Source organism: Magnolia sinica, chromosome 12 (assembly GCF_029962835.1).
Source record: "Magnolia sinica isolate HGM2019 chromosome 12, MsV1, whole genome shotgun sequence".
NCBI classification, from domain to species: domain Eukaryota; kingdom Viridiplantae; phylum Streptophyta; class Magnoliopsida; order Magnoliales; family Magnoliaceae; genus Magnolia; species Magnolia sinica.
Window position 1 is genome coordinate 14,841,835 of NC_080584.1, and position 25,860 is coordinate 14,867,694.

The 25,860-nt window shown below is 38.5% G+C and overlaps 1 protein-coding gene across 1 annotated transcript; it reads right to left on the reverse strand.

The window, feature by feature from the left end:
- Positions 1 to 1,184: 1,184 nt before the first annotated feature.
- On the reverse strand, positions 1,185 to 15,170 carry LOC131220977 (BTB/POZ domain and ankyrin repeat-containing protein NPR1). The gene is made up of 5 exons (XM_058216018.1): positions 14,313 to 15,170; positions 13,488 to 14,182; positions 6,365 to 7,112; positions 4,498 to 4,695; positions 1,185 to 1,569 (listed from the first exon to the last, which is right to left on the reverse strand). Exons 2-5 carry the CDS (start codon positions 14,055 to 14,057, stop codon positions 1,304 to 1,306), a joined length of 1,782 nt encoding a protein of 593 aa, XP_058072001.1. The 5' UTR covers positions 14,058 to 14,182; positions 14,313 to 15,170; the 3' UTR covers positions 1,185 to 1,303.
- Between the last annotated feature and the right edge of the window lie 10,690 nt (positions 15,171 to 25,860).

Sequence of the window (25,860 nt, forward strand, 5' to 3'; positions counted from 1 at the left end):
TTTCCATGACGCACTAGAGTTTTTTTATCAGGCTGAAAGTTGGGCTAGTGAGGTTTCAAGGGGTGCCGCATCACATGGACCGTTCAGATTCTGTGCCCATGACACATGTCCAAAGGTGCATACCGGTGCTCACGTGTGTAGCAAATAGCCACCAGAACTGTTATCTGAACATCAAACATACTTCCTTTTTTTTTTCCCTTTTTTGATTTAAAAAAAAAAAAATCACTGGGAAATATTAATGAGCTATGAACTATGCGCATGTAACGTTCATGCGAAGAGAAATTAAGAGGTAATTAGCGGCAACATGCCAACATGGCACACATGTGAGATCTAGGCTGTTCATTAGATAGGGGCTGCTGCCAACATTCCATAGCCCAAGAAAGGTTGGTGTGCTCATCAGGTGGGCCGCGCGTATGTGAAAAATGAATGGTTTAGGAAAAAAAATGAAAAAAAGAAGAAGATAGCGGATGGCCTATATTTGCCGTGCATATATGGGGCATACAATGGGCTACATTTGAGGCCCATGTTGGGACCTTCAGGGCGGTACTCACCTGATGATTGCACGGATGTGCCGCACATGTTTGAAAAGTTACCACAAGCGTCCATTGTGGTCATGTGCAATCACATATGCCGTTTTTATTATTATTATTATTTTAATTTCTATTTTTAATTTTATGTCTAGATGGATCACATATGCCATCATGGCATATGCGATCAGGATAGTATGCAATGGCATGCTTTTTTGTGTCATGAATATGAGGTCGCATATGCGAGAATGCGATGGCATACTCCATACGCGATCGCGTATTGTTTTGTAAAAATGTATATATATATATATATATATATTACTTTATTTATATATATATATATATATATATATATATATATATATATATATATATATATATTACTTTATTTATAGATGGTCTAATAGTGTCAAACACTCAAACTACAATGAAATAGGTAAAATAACCCCATCCAATCACTTATAATAATTAGGCATAGTTTTCCTAATTTTTTAGATTTTTTTTCTTTCAAAACTTCTTCTTTTTTTTTTTTTTCAAAAAAACATATAGCAATTTGCGATCACATATGCGAGCATGCAATGGCATATGCGAATAGAATATGCTGGTCACATACGATGGCATATGGGATTTGACAACATTGCATTTGCTGGGAATGGCTTCTTCAATCGCTTCTCAGACACGGGATTATGTAATAATATGCAAAAATTTTCCTATGTATTCCTCTCTATGAGATTAAAATACAACAACTGTTGCTACTACTAAGCTACGTACCTTTCTCACTTCCTTGAGGCCTTGTATGATACATTTTCCTTCAACGAAGATGAAGATGATGATGAAGATGACAGCACTGACTGGCTGAACTCGGCCTTGTCCTTGCTGAAGGCCTTCTGGACGTCCTCTTTAAGCTCGCAGAATCGCATCCGCTTGATCTTCTGCTCCTCAGGGGTGCCCCGCTCAAGGTAGAACAGGTCTGGTAGATCATCTTCCAGGAACTTATCCAGAACTTCCGAACAATGCGGGAAATAATGCCTACCCAACTCAACTGCAATCAATGAAAACAGCAACGAGTGAGAGGCTAATTGCCAACAAACCAATTTGATGGTTAGGATTTCTCGACCAATGCTTCATCCACAGTGAGCCCCTCAATTTGAATGGTCTGGATAGTTGTATGTGTGTGCCAGATACAGGTTGTCGCACATAAAAATTCAGTACTATTAAATAACCTCAGTGACTCACTAATGACTCACATACCTGGATTTGCGAGTTGTCTGAGTCCTGAATTGGACCCCTTCTAGACTGATCCAGTTCAGTACCACGGGTCAGCATTTGCCCAACTGGTCAAATCCTGATAAACTCAGGACCGAACAAGTTGATCCAAGTTGCCTTGCCTTCAATCCATGCTCAAATCAACAGAGTTAATGAGTTGAATCAGCTTGGATGTTGGCATGGTTCTTCCCCAAAATGCTTGATGCCTATGGTGGCTTGTGCAAGCTTGAATGGGTTTGACTGAACTCTGACTCATGGGTTGTGATCGTATAGCAAGCCTTGCTGTATAAACTAGCTTACTGGCTTGATGGTCAAGTCGAAAACATATTTCAAATACTAAAAAACTCGACTCGACTTTATTCGAAGTCTAGCTGGGTCACGTTAACTCGAAGACTCAATGATGTAGGACAATTAACCACTTGCTCTAAAAGCTCGAACTGTTAGAGTATGGCAAATTAATCCCTTTATTTCATAGCCCAGGCCCCACATTACATGCGTTAGGACCTCGGCCGAACCCCCTTCGTGGGCCCCAAATCACATGGGCCGCCCACCCCGAGCGTGTCCCCGCATCCCACGGGCTATCCCACTCGAGCTCCGTGTGAAATGCACATTAATTACCCCCAGTGAGAAGTCTCGAACACGAGATCTCTCCCGTGGGCGCCAAATCACATGGGTCACCCACCCCGACTGCGTCCCCGCATCCCACGGGCTACTCCACTCGAGCCCAATGTGAAAATGCCCCTGCAATACTCAACCAAGTCTTTAATCAGCTCGACTCATTCACCATCATCATCTAAGCCTTATTCCAACTAATTGGGGCAGCTACATGAATCCTTTTCCACCATTCTACTCTATCAAGAGCCAGACTTGAGTTAGACCATACGTCATGAAGAATTTTCTTACTACCTCCATCCACGTCCTTTTGGCCTTCCCCGTACCCTTTTAGAGCCTTCAACTTATACCAACTCACTCCTAACCGGCATAGTTCATGGTCTCAGTTGCACATGACCAAACTATCTAAATCTACTTTCCCTAATCTTATTACCTATTGGTGTTGCTCCTAAATTCTTTCGAATGCATTCATTTCGAATTCTAGCCTTCTTTGTCTTGCCACTCATCCATCTCAACATCTTCATTTCAGCTATACTAATCCTATGAACATGTTATTCCTTAACTGCCCAACAATTTGTTTAATGAAGCATGATTGGTCTTATAGCCATCCAATAAAATTTCCCTTTCAGTTTGAATGGTACACAATCATCACATAAAATAACCGAGACACATCTCCATTTCTTCCACCCTACTTGAATTCTATGGGCAACATCCTTCACAATCGCTCCACTCTTAAAACATAATCGGCTCAACTAGATATTTTCATAATTATTTTTTTATTATTTAATTCATTTAAAATTGTTGGAAACAGCTAGAACAATTGAAATATCCAAACAAAGCACAACAGCGCAATGCAGTGGTAGCATCTTGCTTTTCTGATAAATGAGGCTGCCTCTTAGATTCTTGCATAAAGCACTTTCTAGTTTTACAACAAAAACCCAGATGACTGGTCACGTGACTTGGTCCAGTCATGCCAATTCAAATTGAGTCAGTCAAGTTTTTGAGCCAACTCAACAAGTCTTGTCAAGAACAAGACTAAGCCATGCCAGTCAACGAGTTTCCATGAGACTCAGCTCGAAATCCCGTTGAGGTTGTTAACTCAGATGAGTTTTGAATCAACCCACCAAGTTTTAGAACTAAGGTCAAAAGAGCATGCTCGTTGACCTAGTCCATCCAACTGATGAGCTCTTGGATGAGCCCTTTGTAGACAATCATACAAACTGAATGACCATGACCAATGAAATCATCGATTGTTGGCCATGTCATTTGAGAGGAATTACGGTATACTCAGATCTCCAGTTTGAAGTCTTCTGACAAGCAGGGCCCATGGTTCATTAATCCATTCCGCTGGCCGTTGTGCCTCATTGTGGATGGACTATGGCCTAAAAACTGTCCCAGATAGGAAGATACTATCCACCAATCTAGGGCCGATTTTCATTTGAATCTCATCTTAACTGTCTATTTGTTGGCCACGGAATGAAAGGTTGGGTTTATCAGGGCACAGCTCATCTGTGTCATGACTGATGGGTATAGACTAATGAACCATGGAACCCACCTGTCAGAACTGAAAACCCAAACACACTGCAAAACCTTGGATCAAGGATATGATAATTCCTCTAAATCAAATGCGGGCTACCGACCAGATAATAGGTAACATCCCATACATGTAAGTCTAGGCTATGGCCCGTGTTAGATATTCCAAATCGATGGGCATGAACCGATTATGAGTAGGTAAGGTTTATACACTAATTCAGCAATAATTTATTAATAGAATCATCGCCCTCTTTTGTTTTTTTTCCCTTGGCTCGACTGAATTCTGACTCGACCGTTCGGAATCAATGAGTTGGTGGCCATTACTGAGCTTTCAAATGATGCAGAAAGGGCAATTGACACCTTTAAAGGGGAGTCAAGAGGGGTGTTTGATTTGGTTCGTAACGGTTCCAGTTTCAAAACCAATATGGTGTGGCCCAGAATCCTAGACAAATGGGCAACCACCTGATCAAGATCCCTCAGTCTTTAGTAAGCACTTGCACCAAAAACTCGGTGCAAGCGATCACAACCGAATCAGTCTTTGATAGGAAATTCATGGTACCTGTTTTTTGGAGGGCGTCCATCCTCGATCGGAGCCTTTTGTTCTGCACGATAGGTGTCTCATTCAGATCAACCTCTCTTAGGGTCCCAGATGTGTTCTTAGGTGCAGAAAGGCCAGCGAACTCAGAAGTTGTCTCTGCGTGTGCGATTTTCATTGCTAGCTTAGCTTCAGCAGGGAAAAGCAACCTTGCAAATGCCACTGAAATGAAAAATAAAAGCTCTTAATCAAACAGATTTTAAAAATAAATCTCCTATAAAATTTTCTATTCATGACATCTAACAGATGTTGTTCAATTCCAAATTTTTACCAAAAGGTTAATGAGAAAAGCATTATTTAGTAAAAAGGACCACGAAGTGTATCAACATAACCGGATTGTACATTGAGGAACAATCAGCTAGGTTGTAGACCAAATAGCGGTTTATATGCTACCAACCACTGCTCACTCTAGGTGGGGCTGTCCATGCAGTTAGGGGTGGCAACAGGCCAGACGAATGTAGGCCCGGCCCGACTTGGCCCAACACTATAAGCCATAAGGCCTGAGCCTAGCATGGGCTGAGCACAGCAAAGCCCGAGCCTGAAAAAAATTGATTAAATCCTTATTTTCCACAGTGAATGTTCCTAATCCATTCCCTGATCAGGTGGGCCACACGTGCAAGGAGAAATAGACATTTAGAAAATGAAAACCAAGGTCAACATGCAAGATGCATGTGTGCCTAACCAGTGCTTGGAATGGCATATACCTAAAATAGAACACATTATGTTAGGTAGGGCTGGGTCGGGCTAAAATGACCTAAAACCAACCCTGGCCTGAAAATTGATGGGACCATACAGGCCAGGTCCAAGCCCAGCCCATGGCCCAGGCTATAGGTCCAAGACCAGTCAAAAGCCGGGCAGATCACCCAACCAATTGCCATCCCTGCACAGTGTTGATGTGAAGAGAGACAAAGAAGGTAGTCCTTAATGACAATCCTCAACATCAATACTTCCTACGTGGCCCACCTGGAATCAGCATTTGATTTAGTATATGCTACAGATCTGATCATAATTCAAAAATCAAATACAAAAAAGCAAAGGTTGTTCATGGAAATCTGGATGCCATATTAAGTGAAGTAGTTTCAACCATTCCTATTTTTAGGAGAAATGAGAAGGCTACTCACAAGAGTGGGAATTTCAATCCAACTCCCGCAGATGTTGAACATGTGCACAAGATCCAGGCTGTTCATCAAGTGGGTCCCACCATGTATGTGCCATAACCTGAAATCAGGCAGTCCAGTCATTGGATGGGCCAAACATGTAACATAAGAATGGACAGTTAAAAGAGGATTGATCAACTGTCGCATTTGATGTCCACATGGCCCATCTGATGACCAGCTTTACCAGAAAGCCATTTCCCATTTCCAAGACCAGTATTTGACGCCTCCCATTTTTGGAATTTGCAAATACTATGATAACTGATGTAAAATGAAACATTTTGACTTTCAACATCTGTTTCTTGCTTTGTTTCCTGTATCCAAGTTTTTTTTTTTTTCTCTGGAACCCATGCACCAAATGGGTCACATTTTTCGGCAACACCACATGCATGGTGCGTCCAACCTGATGAATAGTCCAGATACATACATGTTCTCCACATGTAGGAAAAATAGGACCCAAAATCTTACTCTCACGTAGCCTTTAGCAGGGCTTGATATTGAAAGGAACAAACATAGAAATCTTCTCAAGTGGAAGCTATCATGGCTTGTGTTCCCTTAACAAAGATTTAAATTCGCTGATAAAAAGAAGGAAATAAATAACATAATGCATTGCGAAAGACAGAACTCGAAGCGAAAACCTGAAATATCCTACAAAAGAAAGCTTTTGAGATACTCACCTCTATTCTCTAGATACAACAGCCTCATGTGCAGATCGTCGGCCATCACCATCGATGAATTGGACCCATCCCCATCAGTCGGGTTCCGCCGCATCTCCCTCTCCAAAATATCGATGCAAATCCGGTCCTTGTTCGACTCCTGCCCCTGCTCCGTCTTTGCACAATAATCCTTGGCCCTCGTCAGCCTCCGACAGATACTAATGGTGCTTTGCCCGTCTGCTGTTATATCCGACACACAAGCTCCCATCCTCAGCAACGACATGATCACAGCTGGCTCCCTACGCATGGCAGCCACATGGAGGACTGTATAGCCTCTAGCATTCTTGAGGTTGACATTTGCCAGTCTTAGCTCTAGCACCTCGGCCACAATCTTCGAATCACAGTAGGCAGCTGCATAGTGAAGAGCATTCGCGTCATCCAAGGTGATGTCTGATTCGCTCAGCAGAAGCTTTAAGAGCTCGACATCATCCGAATCCAGCGCCTTGTGGATTCTCCTGACTCTCTTTTCTTGCACGGGGTCCACTTGGGCAGAAGGATCATTTGGATGGGATTTGAGACGGAGTAATTTGATGTTGTCCACGACCTCAGGTGGCGCCTCCTTCTCTAGAGTGATGTTGTCAAGATCAGACCGTGCGACTCTCTGGATGCAGTGAGTGAGGAGAAGATTCAGCTGGCAATGGAAGGCGACCTGAACGATTGGTATTACATCTTCGATGAGGGCCTTCTCGACGAAATTGAGAAGACGACGCTGCACGAATAAACAGTTCCAAGTCATCATTACAGTTTTGATCGAATTAAGTGCTCAAGATCACATCGCAAATACCATCAGAATCAAGAACAGATGCAATAGTCTTAAAAATTAAGAGGTGGAAAAAAACAGACCATTGGCATTCAATTAGGGGTGCAACTTGGGCGGGTTGGGCTGAGGGTCAACCAAACCCCACCCAAACTCAAGAGGACCCAACCTGCAACCCGACTCTACCCAAATTCCAATCCGAGGTGCCCAACACGAACCCAACCCGAATTCCTCTATACTCGACCCAACCTGACCTGACCTGACACGACCTAAAACTGACAAATACATGTGTTTATTCCCATCCCGACCTAACCCAACCTGACCGGAGGACCTTGACAACCCGACCAGAACTCAGATTGGGTCAATTGGGTTTTGGGTTGACCCGAACTCAAGTTGCAGTCCTAATTATGAAATCATTGGATGTGGTTATTTTAAGGCTGTGTTTGGATGCACAAGTTAATTGATTCATGAACAATTGGTTTAATCAAGAGGACATCACGAAAGTTGATATTCCCTAGTATTCAAAATATGGAGGTAGGCCGCATATTGTACTCACATCTCTCTGAAATCTAACTTCAACAGTTCAATGTAATGCAATTGCAATGCTGAGAAAGTAAATTACAATTTGGTCATTCCCACTTTGTCACACTAACAATTGCAATTCTATTTGCTAGTGCATCCAAATCACCATGAGTGATTGCAGAAAATCCTATCGAAACTAGAATAACACTTTTGAAAAAAAAATAAATTGAAACTGCTGCTTTGGGTATTACAATAATTAATGCAAATGATTCATTCGCATTTGGTGAATTTTATTTTAATTTCTGAAGTATTACTAATCATTTTGAGTATGACAATGGAGTCTCCAGATAAAGAGCAATCAATCAAATCCTCACATGTACCACAAATGACATAACATTTGGTTCAAACAGCAAATTCAACAATAAAACCCAAACTTCTAAGGGCTGTTTGGGGTGGAAGGATTTGAGGAAGGGATTTGAGAAATCCAAGGATTTCAAATCTCCCCTATTTGCTTTTAATTGGGGATTTGTTAAATATGTCGATTTCCCAAATTCACAGGTCCATAAATCCATGGATTTGGGGCATATCCAAATCCTTGAGAAACTAAAGACTTGGAAAATCCTCAAAATGAGAGGAAAAGAAGTAATTCCTTTGCAATAAATGCTCCCCAAATCCATGGATTTGTAGTGTGATACTCAAACAGTGATCTTAGGAATTTGTCAAATACAAATGCAGTGCAAATCCAACTCATTGATTGTAATCACCCTACGTAATAGACTATTAGCTAATGCTTGATTGTAATAAACCTATGCAATGGTTGATTAAATTGCACCTATGGGAGCTTGTGCTGTCATTGTCAATCCCCAACTCAGATAAAGGAACAGGGTTGCATCCGGCATCAAACTTATGCCATAACTTTAATTATGAATTTGAACAATATGACATTCCAAACTCATGCTAGGGTGTTCCTTGTAAGCAAAGTGTTGCATCGCCCTTGATAGAGTGGATTGGTAGAAAAAGATCATGTGGTCAACCCCAATTATATCGGATAAGGCTTAGATGATGATGATGAAATCCAATGCAAATCCATGACTTTAACAAGTTGATGGATTTACCAAATTTCACATTCTCGCTTCCTTGATTCCAAATAGGGTCTTGGGATCACCCACACTATTTGAATCTGTGAAAACACAAAGCCATCACTCCAAAGATTCTACAAAGTTCATTATTGTTCCCAAATATCCATTTGAAACATGGGAGTTATTGATTGCTGGTTTATAAAGACACCCAACTTGCCTTTGTAGAATAATTGGTACCCAGCATTTATATGGGAACCCAATTTTGGAAAAGGCATGCTAGTGTTAGTTCCTAATCATTAAATTCAGAGGAAAATTTTGGATTCTGAAGATTCCACAATAATGACCAATTTATTGCTTTGGAGAAAATATCAGGACATCTATTACAAAAAATAATAATAATAATAATAAATAAAAATAAAAAATTCAATGAAAGATTCACCATTCATGAGAATGTGATTTCCTTTTATCATACTGCAAAAATAAAATTATTCTGTTTTGTTGAGAAACATTAAGTTAGAACTACTGCCGATTATCAAAATTAATGATGCACAACGGCATTTTCAGACCACAGCAATTGCCTTCATGTGGTTTTCAATCTGGTTGCCACCGTCTTTCGCCCCTGGAGCTCTCTGGGCATGACGATTGAAGCAGTTACTACACTAAATCATTGTTTGAAAACCTGAAAACTCAACTAGACTTGAAGTGTCCATTGAGTCAGGAAGGCTTGAAGATGTGGAGGGAAATTCAGGAAAAACTCAAAGCTTAAAACTTGATATCTAAATGCAAAAAGATATTTATTCAACATTTTCATCATATAACAGCAGCAGCAACAACAATAATCAAAGCCTTGTCTCGACTATTTGGGGTCTGCTTTTATGAATCAAACACATCTACAGGCCTCCAACTTGGTAAGCGAACAAGCCTTCATATCCCTTCTTACATACTCAATCCAATTCATCTAAAAGATAAGAGGTAAACATCTAAAAATATCTAACAAATCCTAGAAATAGAAGAATATCTAATCCACCCGAATAAACTAAAGAAAATTCAGAAAAACTAGAAAAAAAAAAAGGAAAAAACTCGAACGCCACTTGATGGAATTGAGTTTCCGTCTAGTCACAAAATCTAATCTAATTGAGTTGATTCCTCCAGTTTTGAAGCCATGCACTAAATACAAACAATTCCATATAACCTTTAAAAAAAAAAATCGAAAACAGGAATACCAAACTTCTGGAAGTTGAATACAACTAAATAAACAATTACCTTAAATCTAAAATGGTAAGTGCTTAGAGGAAAAGAAACAAAGAAGAATAGCACAAAGCAAGTAATAATCTCTTTGGGGCTTATTGACACTGTGTTAAAAGTCTGTTATGCTATGGTAAATAAGTCACCTGGAATATAGAGTTGGATTAAACAAATCCAGTAATATTCCACCTAGTGTTGCACTTACAAAATCAGAAACCTAGCTTTTAACTCCAAAAGAACAAATATGTAAAAAATTGCAGATGATCGAGACTCAATTGTGCATAAACAATCAACCTACATCTCAAAAAGCATCAGTAAACACGTCAGGCTCCCAATCTTGTAACTTTGTCTGTGGAATCAAGTTAACTCTCCCCCTCCCAAACAAATATGCACAAAATTGCAGCTGATTGTGACTCAATCGTGCATAAATAATCAACCTACATCTCAAAAAGCATCAATAATCACATCAGGCTCCCATCTATCTCTGAAGTCAATTTTTCTAATTTTAATGCCAAGACTCATTCTAATAAGATGTTGTTGTTGAACGCATACATGTATGTATACATACATGCATATATGGTGTGTATAAAACAACACAACAAAATCTTGACAAAACCATGGACATAAAAGTCCAGATGCAGTCAAATCTTTCTATTAAATGGTTCCTTGCAATTACTTCTATTTCTTCGCTATTCAATTCAGCATATCTTTCTTTCTTCAATCAGTAACAAGGAAATTTCAATTATCAGAAGAAAAAACAAAGTTCACACCATCTATCCAATCAAAACCATTTATAAGAACTCAGTCATGATTAGTAAAGTTATCAACCACCAAATCACTCCTAATGAACTCGGGACCTCAAAAGGTCTTATCGTATCCATATTTTAGAAAGATGCACTTCATAATGTGTCCTTACATCCTAGCCCTTCCACTAACGAGACATTCCATTTTCCTTCCCAATTCCCCAAGACCAGTGTTGTTAAAATCTTATGATTTAAGATATACGATTTGAGTTGAATCTTAAGCAAAAATGATTTGAATCCCACCTTGAATCCCTTTTTATATGAATCCTACGATTCTATGATTTGAATCTTATGAATTATGATTCAAATCCCGATTTACCATTCAAATTTGTTCTCTTCTATTTTAATCCCCACTTGGCTCTCGTTTTATGTTTTTAAATTGGTGGGGAATTTAAGAATTGTTCAGAAAATGTAAATTATTTTATTTATTCTTTATAAGAGATTAAATGATATGTATTCTCTTCAACATTAAATCGTAGAGCTTTTCTTATGACTTCTTAACTGGTCGAAACACCAAATTGATGAATGACTTGTCTAGAATGTTTTTATGGATTGTTACGATCATGTTGACTTATATATATTGTGGAATAATGTTTGGAAATCAAAATATCTTTTTTTGTCGGTCTACAATATCCAATGCCACTTTTTTCCAACGTGATTCTACATTCAAGAAAGGTAACATGAACATAAAGTATAAAAGGATCCTTGTATGGTTTTTAAGGGAAATTTCTTAAAAGATAAAAAAATAAAGGAAAGATAAGAATCCTTAACACTATCATGACATGGTATTACTTGGTGTATATTGATGGTAAAAGGATGATTGATGAATTCTAATTTTTTTTATTGATTTCTTTATATTTTTCATATCTTTCAAAATTTTATGAAAATTGTGAAATATCTTACGATTTATGATACAATTTGCGATTCGATACGATTCAACCCCCATTACGATTTGCAATACGATAACGATTTTGACAACATTTCCTAGGACTTTGAATTTGAATTCAAAGTCACTCCAAGATAACATCTGATCTGCCAAAAACACCTCCAAACAATCATGATTAAACCTTAGATTCCAAACATGACAAAATCATATAACTTCTTATTTGATTAGTAAACTGAAGATATGCAATTCACCCACTCATCCAAACACAGCCTAAAGTATAAGGGTGTGTTATGATATTTCACAATTAATCTGTCTAATTGCGTGCAAATTTGCATCACATTTCATGAAATTTGGTGCACCAAAAACACCCTAAGCCATGTACAAATTCAGCAACGTATCTAACTTCCATAAAATTGAACTCTATTATCACCAGTGATAAAATCATACTCATCCATTTTGAAAATAATCAAATCCCAAAATCTCGTCTCCAATCTAAGAATTGTCTAGCAATATCACCTAAACAACCAAGGCTATAGCTTCATGGCTACTCTCCCTCTTGAAGAAAAAAGTTATATAGGCCTGCTTCATATTCACCAAGGGAAATAACTGATTGACAACTAAACCACAACAACAAATCAAAATCCCCATTCATATTACCTTCCTACTCAAAATTTGCTGAACCTGCTCTGAAGAAAAATGCTCAATGACAGATGAATCTTGAAGAAAAACATCAAGATGAGGTTTGCAAGGCAGGCTTGCGCCACAAAGGTTCATCCATTCAGCCCCACCATATGGTGATTCCGAACATTCATCTAGTAGGTCTCCATGTGGGTGGCCTGCATGGCAAAATCCCCCTAACTAGAGATCCTTGTCATCTATACATGTTTTGAAATCTGGACTGATGTTTCTTCCCCATCCCTGTATAGATGGTGAGGATGTAGGGTCAATGAGTTTTATCCATGTCTCCCATCTTAGGTGGGACCTTCTATATGAACCTATGCTACCCAAGAATGGATATAGGTATCAAGTATGGAAAGGATCAGGTTTGGGAGTTCTCAAAATCAAAATTTTTAGTACAGGGGTACGAAATTGATTGGTTAAATAGAGTCAGATTAAATAGTTTCCAAACAATATTACAAGCTGACCTTGTTGTCCAATTGTGTGATTCACCATGAAATTCCAAATAAGTAACAACTATAGAAGTCAAAATCCTAATACATTTGGATTTCAAGTCTCAGAGATGGGGAATTCCTTATCCTTACCCTCCTCCAAGCATCCAGTTTTGACTTGGATACTCCAGTTTTTTCAGGGATCTGATTATCATATATTGAATGGCCTGGATCACCAAGCAGTGGCAAAATGGGTGAAACTTGCTCATATTTCTTCTAGAAGAGACTTTCAAGGCGTATGTACGAATTAGTGCATATAAAACATATGGTTGGGTGATTACATATTTACAATTGGCTCTAGCACAATCTTTTTTTTCCTTTCTTTCTTTCTTTCCTTACGAAAAAAAAAAAAAATGAAGAAGGAAAAAAAAAAAAAAAAAGGAAGAAAAACTAAACTGTTTTTGAACCTAAGACCTCAATGTTGAAACACACCCTGCTAACCATTGCGTCATTTATTGCCCGCTAGAACCCACGAATTCTCACTGGAACTTGGCAAAATAATCACAATTGGCTTCAAAAGAATTAGTCCAGATTCACATGAATATGCAAAATACCATCTTACATACCCAAATACAAGGAAGCAACTAGTAGAAAATAAATGATCAGTACTGAGAATGGCAAACCTGGAATAGAGAAACCAGCTCTGCTATCTGAAAAACTGAAGAAGCATACATCAATTCCACAGCAAAATTAACAGCGGGCCGGCAAGCATCGTGCACACAGGAAGTGTCCACACACGTTGATACATCCTGTGGGGATGGCTTTAGCTTACCCGTATACAAATAACTCAAGAAAATAATGAACGCTTCGTGCCCGACCCTTCCATCTGGCACCAAGTCATTCATGTGATACTTTGGTTTCCGCTCCGGCTTAGAAGACCCATCTCCCCCCTTAGCGAAGAGCTCATGGAAAAACCGACTTCGTGCAGCAAGGATACATCGGTGGACACCAACCGGGATGCCTTCAACAACAATCTCCACATCGCTACAATCGAAATCGGAATCGAGCAATAGCTTTTCTAGATTAGAACTGAGCCGACTTAAACTGATGATTTCAAGATTGGATCTGCCGGATTCAGGCCCACTAGAAGCGGATACGTTGTAACTATTCGCACCATTGGATAGATGGGAAGTTGATGTAAAACTCAAAGAAGACGACGGTTCTGTCAAATTGTCCATAAGTGTATCCATCATCTAATCCAATCTGACTTCACCCAACGAGCATTCAAATTTACCAATAGACACGAATTCCGCCATGAATTGAGAGAAAAAAAAGCGATTGCAATGGGACCCAGATCTTCTAATCTTCTCCAATGATCCTATGTATTGAAAATTACACGAATGGACTAAATGTTCAGAGCAGATAGATGCATCTAAAATTCACAAGAACAGAACAAACTCAAATTCAAAGATTTTCTCAAGTACTAAACAAGGCGAATCCAATCCTACCTTTTGGAATCAGGACTGCAGTTACCAGCAAATGAAAATCTTCCAGCAGGATTTTGAAGCGAACCTCAGAATCATGATCTAGGAATTCTCGTAGAGAAATCTTCCTAAACTTCCATCAGGACCAAAGAATTCAAAACACTTGCACGAAACAGAATTCGAAGAAAGATTTTTCTATTCCTTTCAGCATTCTTACGCATCAACTTCAAACAAAAAATTCACCAAAAAAAAAGGGAAATCGATACTTCAAAATTCAGCAGATCATCACTCCAATGCAAAATCCAAAAAAAAAAAAAAAAACAGGGAGAAGAAAATTAGAAAATTCAGATTCTTCCAATTTCAACAGATTTTCAATCTGTCCAAAAAATCACCAAAATAACTACAAAAATAAAAAATAACAATAAAAATCAGATCGTCACGATTCAAACAGCGCCGCATTTCACTGCGGAATTCATTAATAAAAAGAAAAATAAAAATCGCCTAAAATCAAAAAGAAAAACTATCTTCAAATTCTATTATTTTAGATTAACAAGCAAGTTCGAAGAAATCCTTCCAATCTAAACCAAAATCCTTCAAGAAATTGCCATTTTCTATATAAAAATTCACCGAAACCAACAAAATTCCCAATTCCTTCTAATCTATTCAAATCCTTCAAAATTCGCCATTTTCAAGGAAAAATCAATAAAAAAAACTCAAAATTTCGGAACTTCTTCTTCCAATCTATCCTAGTATCGTAGAAGTCGCCATCAGAATTTGAAAATTTGCGGGATAAAGAAAGGATCGGATTGCTTTCGGAAGTCGAAAAAAAAAGGAGAAGAAAACTCTTGCGAGAACGAGACTGGTTCGTTGTTTTTCCTTCGTCCGCTGAATTTCATTTACCTTTCTGAAAGAGAGAGGGGGAGTTTGGGACAAATATCGCCGATATTTTGAGAATATCTCAAAATAATGATAATATCGTAACATTTCCAAAATATCGGATGATTTAAATTTATCGCCATTATAAAGAAAGAAACCATTTAAAAAACTAGTAAATCATTATAGTTTTTTAAAATGATTTATTAATTTAAAATTTATTTTTTTAATATTTTATTTCCAGCGACTTTTTTCCTTTAATATCGCGAAAAAGACTTCGAAATCTGAAAATCTCTGGAGAAATTCACACGAGAAATGGCGAGGACGAGATTTGTCCTGTATGAGACAACACAGATATGAATTATATGGTACTCCTTGAGAGTACGGATATCATACTAACGCCAGGCGACAGCGTACACGTGGCGGTCAGGTACTCGATCCTTGCTGTCAATGACCGGATACTAGAGAAGTGAGCCTGCCCTGCGTAGATAAGAGTCGCGCACTTGTGCTACCGAATTCTACTCTCTCCACACGTGCCAATGGAAGATCCATCCCATTGATGAGTTAGGGCCCACCAGTTTAAAAATATTCATTCCAATCAGTTCGTTTTCGATGCGCGTACTGGAAATCGGATGGCTAGAAAAAGTGAGGTGGTCCATTATCAATCATACAAATTTGGACGGTCTAGATGGAATCTAACCAGATTGATTTTGATATAAGGTATGGTCAGAGTGGGCTCCTATTGATGAATGGTCTAGATCTTACGCTTATCTTGAATTTAGCTTTGTTTATCGCGATGTAAGCACTCGTCTCGGGAAAGTGTAGCCAAAGCATCCGTTATAAGAGAATATACACGTTACACACGTGTTTTTAGTTTTGACAAGTGGGGTCTGCGTCCATGGAAGGACTCAACGGACCAACGGTCTGGATTGCCAAACCATTGCCCCTGGGCCCCGCTTCAGCTTAGAGCTGGTAACGGTGTAAACGGACCCGAAGCCTAAACAAACCTGTTGTACGCACCGGATAAAACACCCAACCACTGTGGGGGTCACCATGTTATATGGATAAAATCCACACCGTCCATCGGGTAAGTCTTCTTCTTTTCTATGTAAATACAGAATCTTAGATCACTCCAAAACTCATCTGAGTCACACCATGCGGAGAAATGCATAATACACCTAAAACCTCACAAGTTCACGCGGCGTGGAGAGAGTGATATCTGGATTAAGCTGATTTTTGGAGGGGCTATCCATTTTAGTGAATCAGACAAGATGAACGGGTTAGATGGAGTATAGGCATTTTTTTGGGCCCACACAAACCTACGATGGGTGTCCACCTTGTTCCCTTTGGTGTGTCCCACTTAAGTTGTGGAGGGGCTCGTTGAATGGACGGAGTGGATGTCAAACAAGCAAGAGAGCGGACCCCTTGTTAGGCTTGCCTGATGAACAGCTTGAGTCTCGCACGTGTAACACGTATGCACTTGTGAGTCACGATCCTCTCATAAAATGATCACAGCTCTCTTCAAAGGAACACTACTTTCCTTTGGGTCTAAGTTATAAATTTGGACCGTTGGATAGGTCTGAATTCAAAACACAAGTCCCATGGATAAATGTATCCGTCCAAAACCTTTCCAATTGGGCTAATCAACCTTCCCTGGACCCCAACTCAAGCTAGATCAAACACCACCAATGGTAGATGGGTTCACAGAGGTTCATGGTTGGGTAATCCAATCCGTCTACCCATCATAGATAGCCCACACCCCAAAAATCTCGCAAATTAGAACATCCAAGCCACCCAATCATTGACCTTTTCTTTATCAAACGTAGATCTATGGATGAGTATTTTTTGGGGGGCATGCATATTTAATATTTAGAGCTAGAATCTCAACGGTCTAGATCATCATATCATGATTGCATATGTACTCATTCAATGCATAATAAAAAAAAGTTGCTTTATTTGAGATCGATAGACCATTGGGGTGTTTGGATATAAAGAATCCATGCAAAAATGGAAATGGTTTAGATAGATGAGAAAATTCCTTATTATAGATCAGCAATCTGGGCATGTTCAAATACATGAATTCCATGTGGAAAAGGAAATTGTGGTCTATTGACAAGATGGTGGCTGTTTAAATACATGAACTCGTAATCAGTACCATAATCCACGGTCAAGATCTTATCATATATACAATAAATAAATCACCAATGAATCTAAAGGTCCGTTTGGCAGCATGGATTTGAAATATCATGAAATCAGATAAATTAAATCCATTTAAAATTAAGTGGATTAAAAATCATCACATACGCTTACAGGTGAGAGCTTAGAAGATGTTTTTAAATATTTGAACTCCTTTCATATCTAAAACCCTTCAATTCATTATTGTTTAAATAATAGCTAATTCTCACAAATCACTCCAATTCAAAACTAAGCTCTACTAGCTTATTTGGTTTTTCAATTATAATGGTAAATGGTTAGAAACGGATGATGCTTATTTATTATTATAATTGTACTGTAATATCATGTATATTTGAATAAAAATGATATTTTTATAATGTAAAAATTGTAATAATTACAATTTTCTCAATTTATTTACTTTATTGATATATTCAACTCTCAATATATAAGTTTTAATTCTTGATAATAAACACCTTCAAATAATCAAACTACCTGATTGGTATATTTGACTCTTGGTTTATAAATCATGATTCTTGTTTAAACAAACACCTTTAAACAAACGATTTGCTTACTTTACAGGTGTATTCACTTCTTAATTTATGAGTAGTGATTCTTGTTTAAATAAACACATGATCATGATGGTTTATTTACTTTGCATTAAATAGGAAATTGAAAACTTAATTATAATTACTTATTTTTATAATTATATAATAATATCATTTACATTTCATTGTACCAATATATTATGATAAAAATCTAAATTACAATTTACTTAACTTGTTTGCTATAGAGGTATTTAACTATGTAATTCTTATTCAAACAAACACTTCAAAATGATTATAATTGCTCATTTACTTTGTATTATACGGAAAACAAAAAACCAAATACACCCTAAAATTTCCACTATTTCCAAATTAGAATTCTAACTGTTTTTCACACAAGATTCAAGGCTTGTTTGATTCTCAGGATTAAGTGGGATGGAATTGCATTAGGTTTATGTAACCGTGAATTTTGAAATCTGCCACATTTATGGCCCCACATTGTTGCATGTATTTTATCCCTGCAGTCCATCTATATGCATCCTTCGTACGTACGCCATTAATTACAGTTTTTTGGTCCACTAAAAAGAAGTTTAACTAAATACTGAGGAAGGTTTTGCTAAATACGCTGTTTTTACCTCCATGCACAGCTTGCCCTCGTGGTATCCAAAGATGGTAGTCAAAGTCAATTCCAGCTAAGTCCCAGCTCACGAAACAAAGAGAACCGTCCAAAACTTCCTTATCTTAAGTTGATCCGGACCCAACAAAACCCGAGGTATTTTGACTTGGACCCGACGACGGTTCTCACTGAGAAATCCACACCGTCTAAATTCCCATGGACCCTACCCAACCCATGTGGACCCTAGGTTCGGTATACATTACAATATGAGTGCACAAGCACGATCACGGGTACTCCTTCATCTTATTTTATGATATCTAGAGAGAGAAAGACAGGGAATCGTTGATTTTCTCCTACGTTTTATATCAGCCGTTAACTGCTGAAGTCTTCCGCTGACGTTTCCGATGGTGTCACGCTCATGGCCTAGGGTTTGCTTACGTTTGCCACGACGTCAGCGGACGTAGACCGATTAAAAAACGCGTTTTCCTCGAGCAGCTTTAAGTGCACTCACACGAATGCCTCTCTCATGTGTTTTATTTGGACACGTGTGAAGATCCAACCGTTCAACACAGATGCCCAAAGGCAATATATGCATACATCGAAACTAAGCTAGCTATGGCCATCATCTATCCATACTTTTACCAAAGAAGTAGACGGTAGAAGGAAAATGAAAAATGATGCAGATTCAACTGGGACCTAAAATAAACGGTCAGTAATAATTCTTTCATAGAGAATATAAATGGTGGTCCCACATTTTTAACGGAGTGGATATGTCAAAAACACGACAGAATTTCACGTGTATGGGGGCGAGTGACTAAGAGAGTTCATACGCACGACTGTATTCTTTTCATGTTATCTTTTGGACTGAATTTCTTGGATGCTTCACGGTCTCCGTTTGCTTTTGCCTTCCTTTTTTTCGTGACGAACCACCATTAAATACTCGGGCCGAATGTGGGCACTGTACCAATTTCGGCTCTCAGTTTGTACAGATGGAGCCCACATTTTAGAGATCTGAGTCATTGATATGATGGCTTAAGATGTGGATAAACCATATACCAAAAATATTCCGTACGAAGAAACTCTAACCTATCAATAGATAGACGGATAATGAAGAGAAAGACAGCAACGGTCCACTTCCAAATGAGGTAAGAGAATATCCCATCGGATCTCCAAATATTAAAATACCTCTTGTATGGACCATTCAGTTCCTATCATATCAACGGTTTGGATTACTGAAAAATATAACTGATTTTACTAAATCAAATCCGAAGTACAAAGTCTCCGCCCGAGCATTAAATAATCACCACTGGTAAACAATAATTATATGGTACGAGTACGTACATATTGCACAGTCTACACGGTTTTTCAATTACTACACCAATATTATGTTTTTTTCTTATCCAGACCATTAATTCTTTAGATCATTCCAAAAATCCATAATACTGGAAATTTTAGAACGATCAATAAAACGAACTTTTACAGTTGTAAGACGACAGATATTATCTTTCTATTCCTAACTATCTAGATTTATAGTTAAATCAAATGAATAAAATTTTATTTTTTTTATAATAATATTACAAAAATGGACCAATGGTTTAGATTAACGAATCATGGTCCTCAAATTTCAGAATTGAAAACGCGTGTATACTTCCAGAAGATGCGTGCGACGTCTTGTATGGCTTCTTTGATAAAAACAAAAGATAACTGACGCGACAATGGATCGGCTTCTTTATTCGATCTTGTCGGGGGAGCTTTGCTTTGTTCATACGGGATGCGGATTGCCTGGAGACTCGACCTTGTGAGGCACACCTTAATGTATGTGCCGTTCATCCATTTTTCCAGATCATTTTAGGACATTAGAGAAAAAAATAATTCAGATCGAAAGCTCAAGTGGACCACATCACATGAAATAGTGAGATCCTACCATTGAAAACTTCTTGGGACCAGAGAAGTTTTGGATCAAGCCGATATCTGCGTTTTCCCTTAATCCACGTCTGATGACCTTAGGGCCTGTTTGGCCGGACCGATCCTACGTTATTAGGAGGGATGAGATCGCGATATCCCGGAATATGCATGACGAGCCAAACAGACCCGGTGAACTTAGGATATAAGCAATCCTATGGATCTTAAAACAATCCACTGACATCATTATCATTACCTTTAAACTGACCCCATTCCTTAGTTGGACGGATTGGAAGGTAAAATCCCGCGATATGACGGGCGTGCCAAACAGACGGCAGTGAACTTGTCCGGGATATAGCCATCCCATGGATCTTAAACCAATCCACTTACACCACCATCATTACCTTAAAATCATCCCATCCCTCGTAATCCCATGGGATTCGCCCGGCCAAACAGGCCCTTATCAACATGTTGGGTGGCGAATAAACGTCATCCTAGCCCTTAGGATGGTTTCAACGGTGGGTATTCATTATAACGTTGTTTACTGTAGTGTGGTTCATTTGATCTTTGGATCTGCCTCATTTTTTGGCTCGTGCCTTAAAATAATCCGGTAAAAGGGATGGACGGCGTGGATAAAATACATACATAACGGTGGTCCCCACAGGGTCGGGTGACTATGGATATCCCTGCAGATCGGGTCTCCAGCCAATCCGCGTCCGTTCATACGCGTGCAGAGCCGTATCAATCCAGATGCGGTTACGCCTTCAAATATAAAACACGTGTGCAAGATCTGAGCCTTCCAAAGGTTTTAAATAATGCCTTGGATCTTCTGCGTAAAAAAATCAGACAGTTTTATAGCCGTCCACTTGTTTTGATATTCTGTGGCCCACTTTAACATAAGTGCACATTTAGATGAAATAGGCTGTCTTCTTCTTAAGAATAACCCCAGATGGGAGAAAAGAGGAAAAAACTACTAATGGTGGAAAAATCTTCATAAAGTCTACCTACAAAGCCGCTATGTTAAGCGCTAAACCTTAATTTCTAATTAAGTACTTAGAAACTTTCTTTAAATATCTAATTTACTAAAAATACCAAAAGCTACTACCTCTACAAATAATTATTACTAAACATAGTTAATTTTGACTTAAGAAAGTTGGATAAATGACTTTCTTCATCTATTTATCCTTATTTAAATTTGTGAGCCCCACTGCGGTGTATATAACCTATCCGCGCTGTCCATTCATTTCAACAGCATATTTTAGGGTATGAGCCCAAAATTGAGGTAGATCCAAAGCTCGAGTGAACCACATCTTAGAAAACAGTGGTCCTAAAGACATCGACCGTTGAAAGTTATTTTCTCCTTAGACCTTATGTTAATGTTTATTTGTCATCCAACCTATTCATAAGGTCATACAGTCATGAATAAAAGGAAAACAAAAATATCAGCTTGATCTAAAACTTTTAAAACTGTCAACAAGCTTTCAACTATAAGTGTTAAATTTCCATTTTTTACTATAGCGTGGTCCACTTGAGATTTGGATCTGCCTCATTTTTCAGCTCATGTTCTAAATTAAGCTGGCCAAAGAAATGGATGGTGTGGATAAGACACATACATCATGGTGGCTCCCACAATTTTAATATTTTCTCTTTGGGTGACATGATGGAAGTACTATATATAAAAGAAGAGGACAGATGTCAAGGCTATCTTGAAAAGCCAACAGAAAATACAGAGGTAAATAATTATTAGTTGCCTATTTATATTCAATCACATGCACAGTTAAAAAAATAAAATAGCTATTAAAACACAAAATTAACTCTTAAATAATCTAATTTTATAAAACATTTTAGGTTGGTGATGACTTTTGGCTTTTGCTACCATAGAGAGCTCTTGGTAGCTTTTTAACAATATATTATATGCATGTGTAAACACTTATATCATGTGTGAAACAGATGGCAAGTTGTAATGTTATGGACATTGAAAGTTATAGCATGTGTTAAACACTTATATCAAACATTTGAGTTGTGAAATGGCATGATTTTAATTCTAAAAGATCCGGACGGTGTATAGAAAGCTGCTTACATGTTTCACGTTATGACATGTGAATGTGGATGTGCATGGGTCTCACATGTACGTGGTGAAGCAAGCCTCTCCGTTGCGTTAAAAACCATTCACCTCTTGGCTATAACAAACGGGCCAAAATTGCTATAAAAGATGTGGTGCTAAACGCTAGCTGCTGATATGTTGCTTTAAGCCTATTCAGTGTAGACACTGCTTCCATGCAATAGATCAACCGTCACATGCGTGGGTGTTACTCTTAATGATGTGTTATATATCCACGCCACCATTAAAATTTTCCTAGGGACCGCAGTAAAGCAGACTGTAGTTTCTTTTCCATCCACCCTGTTGATAATGTTAACCAGACCTGGATAAAGAGTAAATATAAAGATCAACTTGATTGGAAATTAACTTATGTGACTCACAAAAGCTTTTAATAGTCTTTCACCACTATTTTCAGAGCGTGTGTGTGTGTGTGTGTATATATATATATATAAAAGGGGGGCCCTACACTATAAGGGTGTTACCTATGATAAAATTAAGGACTACAACACTACGAAATGACATATATCAATCTATATTCATCTATATACTTATTTATACACCCTAATCCATGGCTCAAGGGGTAGACTGAGTGAAAGATACGTCGTTTCAACACTTAGGTCTTGGTATCGATCCCTAGTGGGGGTGGCTAACAGTGACGTGTCAACTGAGAGTAGGGTGTACTAACAAGCTAACAAAAAAATTTTAAAAAAAAAATCTATATCTATATCTATAGTCATGTTGATGCAGACACTTTTAGGATTGAGCTGCTGGGAAAGTCAGTACCGAATGATGGGCACCTTATAACCTATAGGCTATGATAGGCCAACATTCTAGTGCCCTCACACCAGCAACCTACTTCCCTTTTACTGACAACCTATACTCTCTCTCACTTGAGTTTTTCTTCAATAAATTTACACCCTCACTGTCCAAACAAAGGAGGAAAGAGTAAGGAGCCAAGAAGTAATCAAAGAGTGAAAGACGGAAGTTTCTCTAAGTCTATTGGTGTGAATTCATTAGTAATTTCTACAATAGTCAATCAGCGAAGTAACTCAAGTGAGGAGTAGGGGTGTGATCGAGGACATCCAAGCATCTCTTTTCAAATAAGAGTGTCTGATTTCTCATTTCTTCCTGCATGTTTACAACAGATCAATTCCAACTCCACACATTCTAAAATTTGAATAATCTTTCTTTTATTTTCTTGTTTCATCCGCTCTCCTTTTAAAAAAAATAAATGAATAAATGGTTTAATCCTTATGCGATTAAGCCACACATGATATTTGTAAAGGTTCAATAAAATTTCCAAAAAAATTAGTAAAACGTCGCCAATTAAAGACTATATAAGTGTATCAATGGAAAATGGTGTCTAATCCCTTCACTTTCCGTAATTGTAGCCCTTACCCAATATCTATGCTGCAGTTTAATATAGGAGTAATTCTGATCAAAGGTTCCTTAGACCTCTAGTCCATTCGGCAATTTTATAGGTTCTAGTCAACCGTAGATTTTAAAGTTACAATTTGGTTGGTGGCGACTCTAAAACATTTTAACATAACAGAGGTGTCATTTTAGCTTCACTAAAAAGTTATTGTATATCCAATGAGATAAAACCAAATTAAACCAATTAACCATACTTGAGCATCATCCCAAAAGTGACATGACGTGTGAGCTTCCGTTCCTTCTATCCTCATCACAGGATAAGATGATCAAGAAATTCTCGGGGCAATGCTCATAGAATGACGACTCTACTGGGGAATAACTAACTATTAATCAAGGCCCGACTTGAAACACATGATTTTTCTTAATATTTCTTTCAAGAATTCATAACTTACTTCGTTCTAATGTAATACTAATCCTATGTTCTTGTAACACCCTGAAAATCGGGTGTCGAGTAAAAGTCTAACTCCCGAGTTCCAACGCATCAATTATGCAACATATATAATGATGATTAAATGTTGTCTGTATTAGTGCATTAATCATGAGTGAGATGATACCAAAACAGTAATTCATACTCCAGATCAATTCATGGAACGCAAGCGGAAGACTGAAAAACGTATATAGACGTGTATGAACCAAAAAGATCACGATCGGTCTCTAGAGTATGAATACATCACTGAGTCATCATATACATGTAATAGTTAAAAATAATTCAACTACAAAAATAAACCTTATAGCCCCATCGATCCGAATGGCCTAAGCGAAACCACCAGAGAACTGTATATATGAGAACTCATCCTGATCATCATAGTAATCGGGCTCCGCCTCCTGAGTCGCATCATCATCTGCAACTAAGATAGAGTCTGGTGGGTGTTCAGAACACCATCCCAGAACGTGGGAGTGAGTGATCAACTTAGTGGAACAATAAAGCAAAGGTTAATAATATGTTCTCAATTCAGTCAAGCAGTAATGATAAAGCAATACAATCAAATATCCCTAAGTACTCTGATTAACGCAAGGATGAAATGTAAGCATGATGCATGCCCTCGCCTACACTCCCTCGTGCGACACCATCTTACGGTCGCGGCATGCTTTCTTCCCTCTGTGCTCTTCAACCCGGGGCACATGCAGTGCGATGTAATGAGCGTGATTACCGAGTTATTATTAGTCCTTTTTATACAGCAGGATTGGGAAGCTAAGGTACCTCCCTTATATCAATTCCCAAACAATGATCCAATCTAGGGTCGTCAATCCTAGTAAATCTCATACGATGTTACGGTTCTAGGTCGCTGCAAAGGGCTCGTCACCTTATCAGTGCAGGCCTAGTGTACTCTTGTTGCTACGTAAGGGCTCGTCGCCTCTACGCAGTCTTAGTGTACGCTCGAGGTCACTACAAAGGGATCGTCACCTTATCAGTGTACGCCGACGGCTCAAATACAGTGTCACATACCACTGTATTCGGCTCACGAGTCTGGGTTGCTCACTGGTCATTACGGGGAGGCTCGTCACCCCAGCATAGGTCGACAGCTCGTCTACGGTGTCCCATACCACTATGCCCGGCTCATATGAGTCTTAGCGGATTGAGGTACCAAGGTTTAAAAGAGTTTTAACTGGTGAGTTTGGTACCTTAGATTCAAGCAGTAGCGTCCATACATGGTGAACATACATTGGGTCAATCGAGTTACTTGAGGAGCTCGATTAGTACGAGCGTGCGTTGAGTTGATCGACATGAAGTGCGTAAGCACTTCATGTGGCCTAACCACTGCCGACATCCCAAGTACGGCTTGGATTCATCGATCACGTCCTATGTGGCAAGACAACTTCAGCCACCTATTCAGTACCTGTTACTGATTGCCTGGACTATTTCGTAGTCCCAAACACATTCAATTATAACAGATAATCATACATGCAAAACAGAACAGTAATGAATCA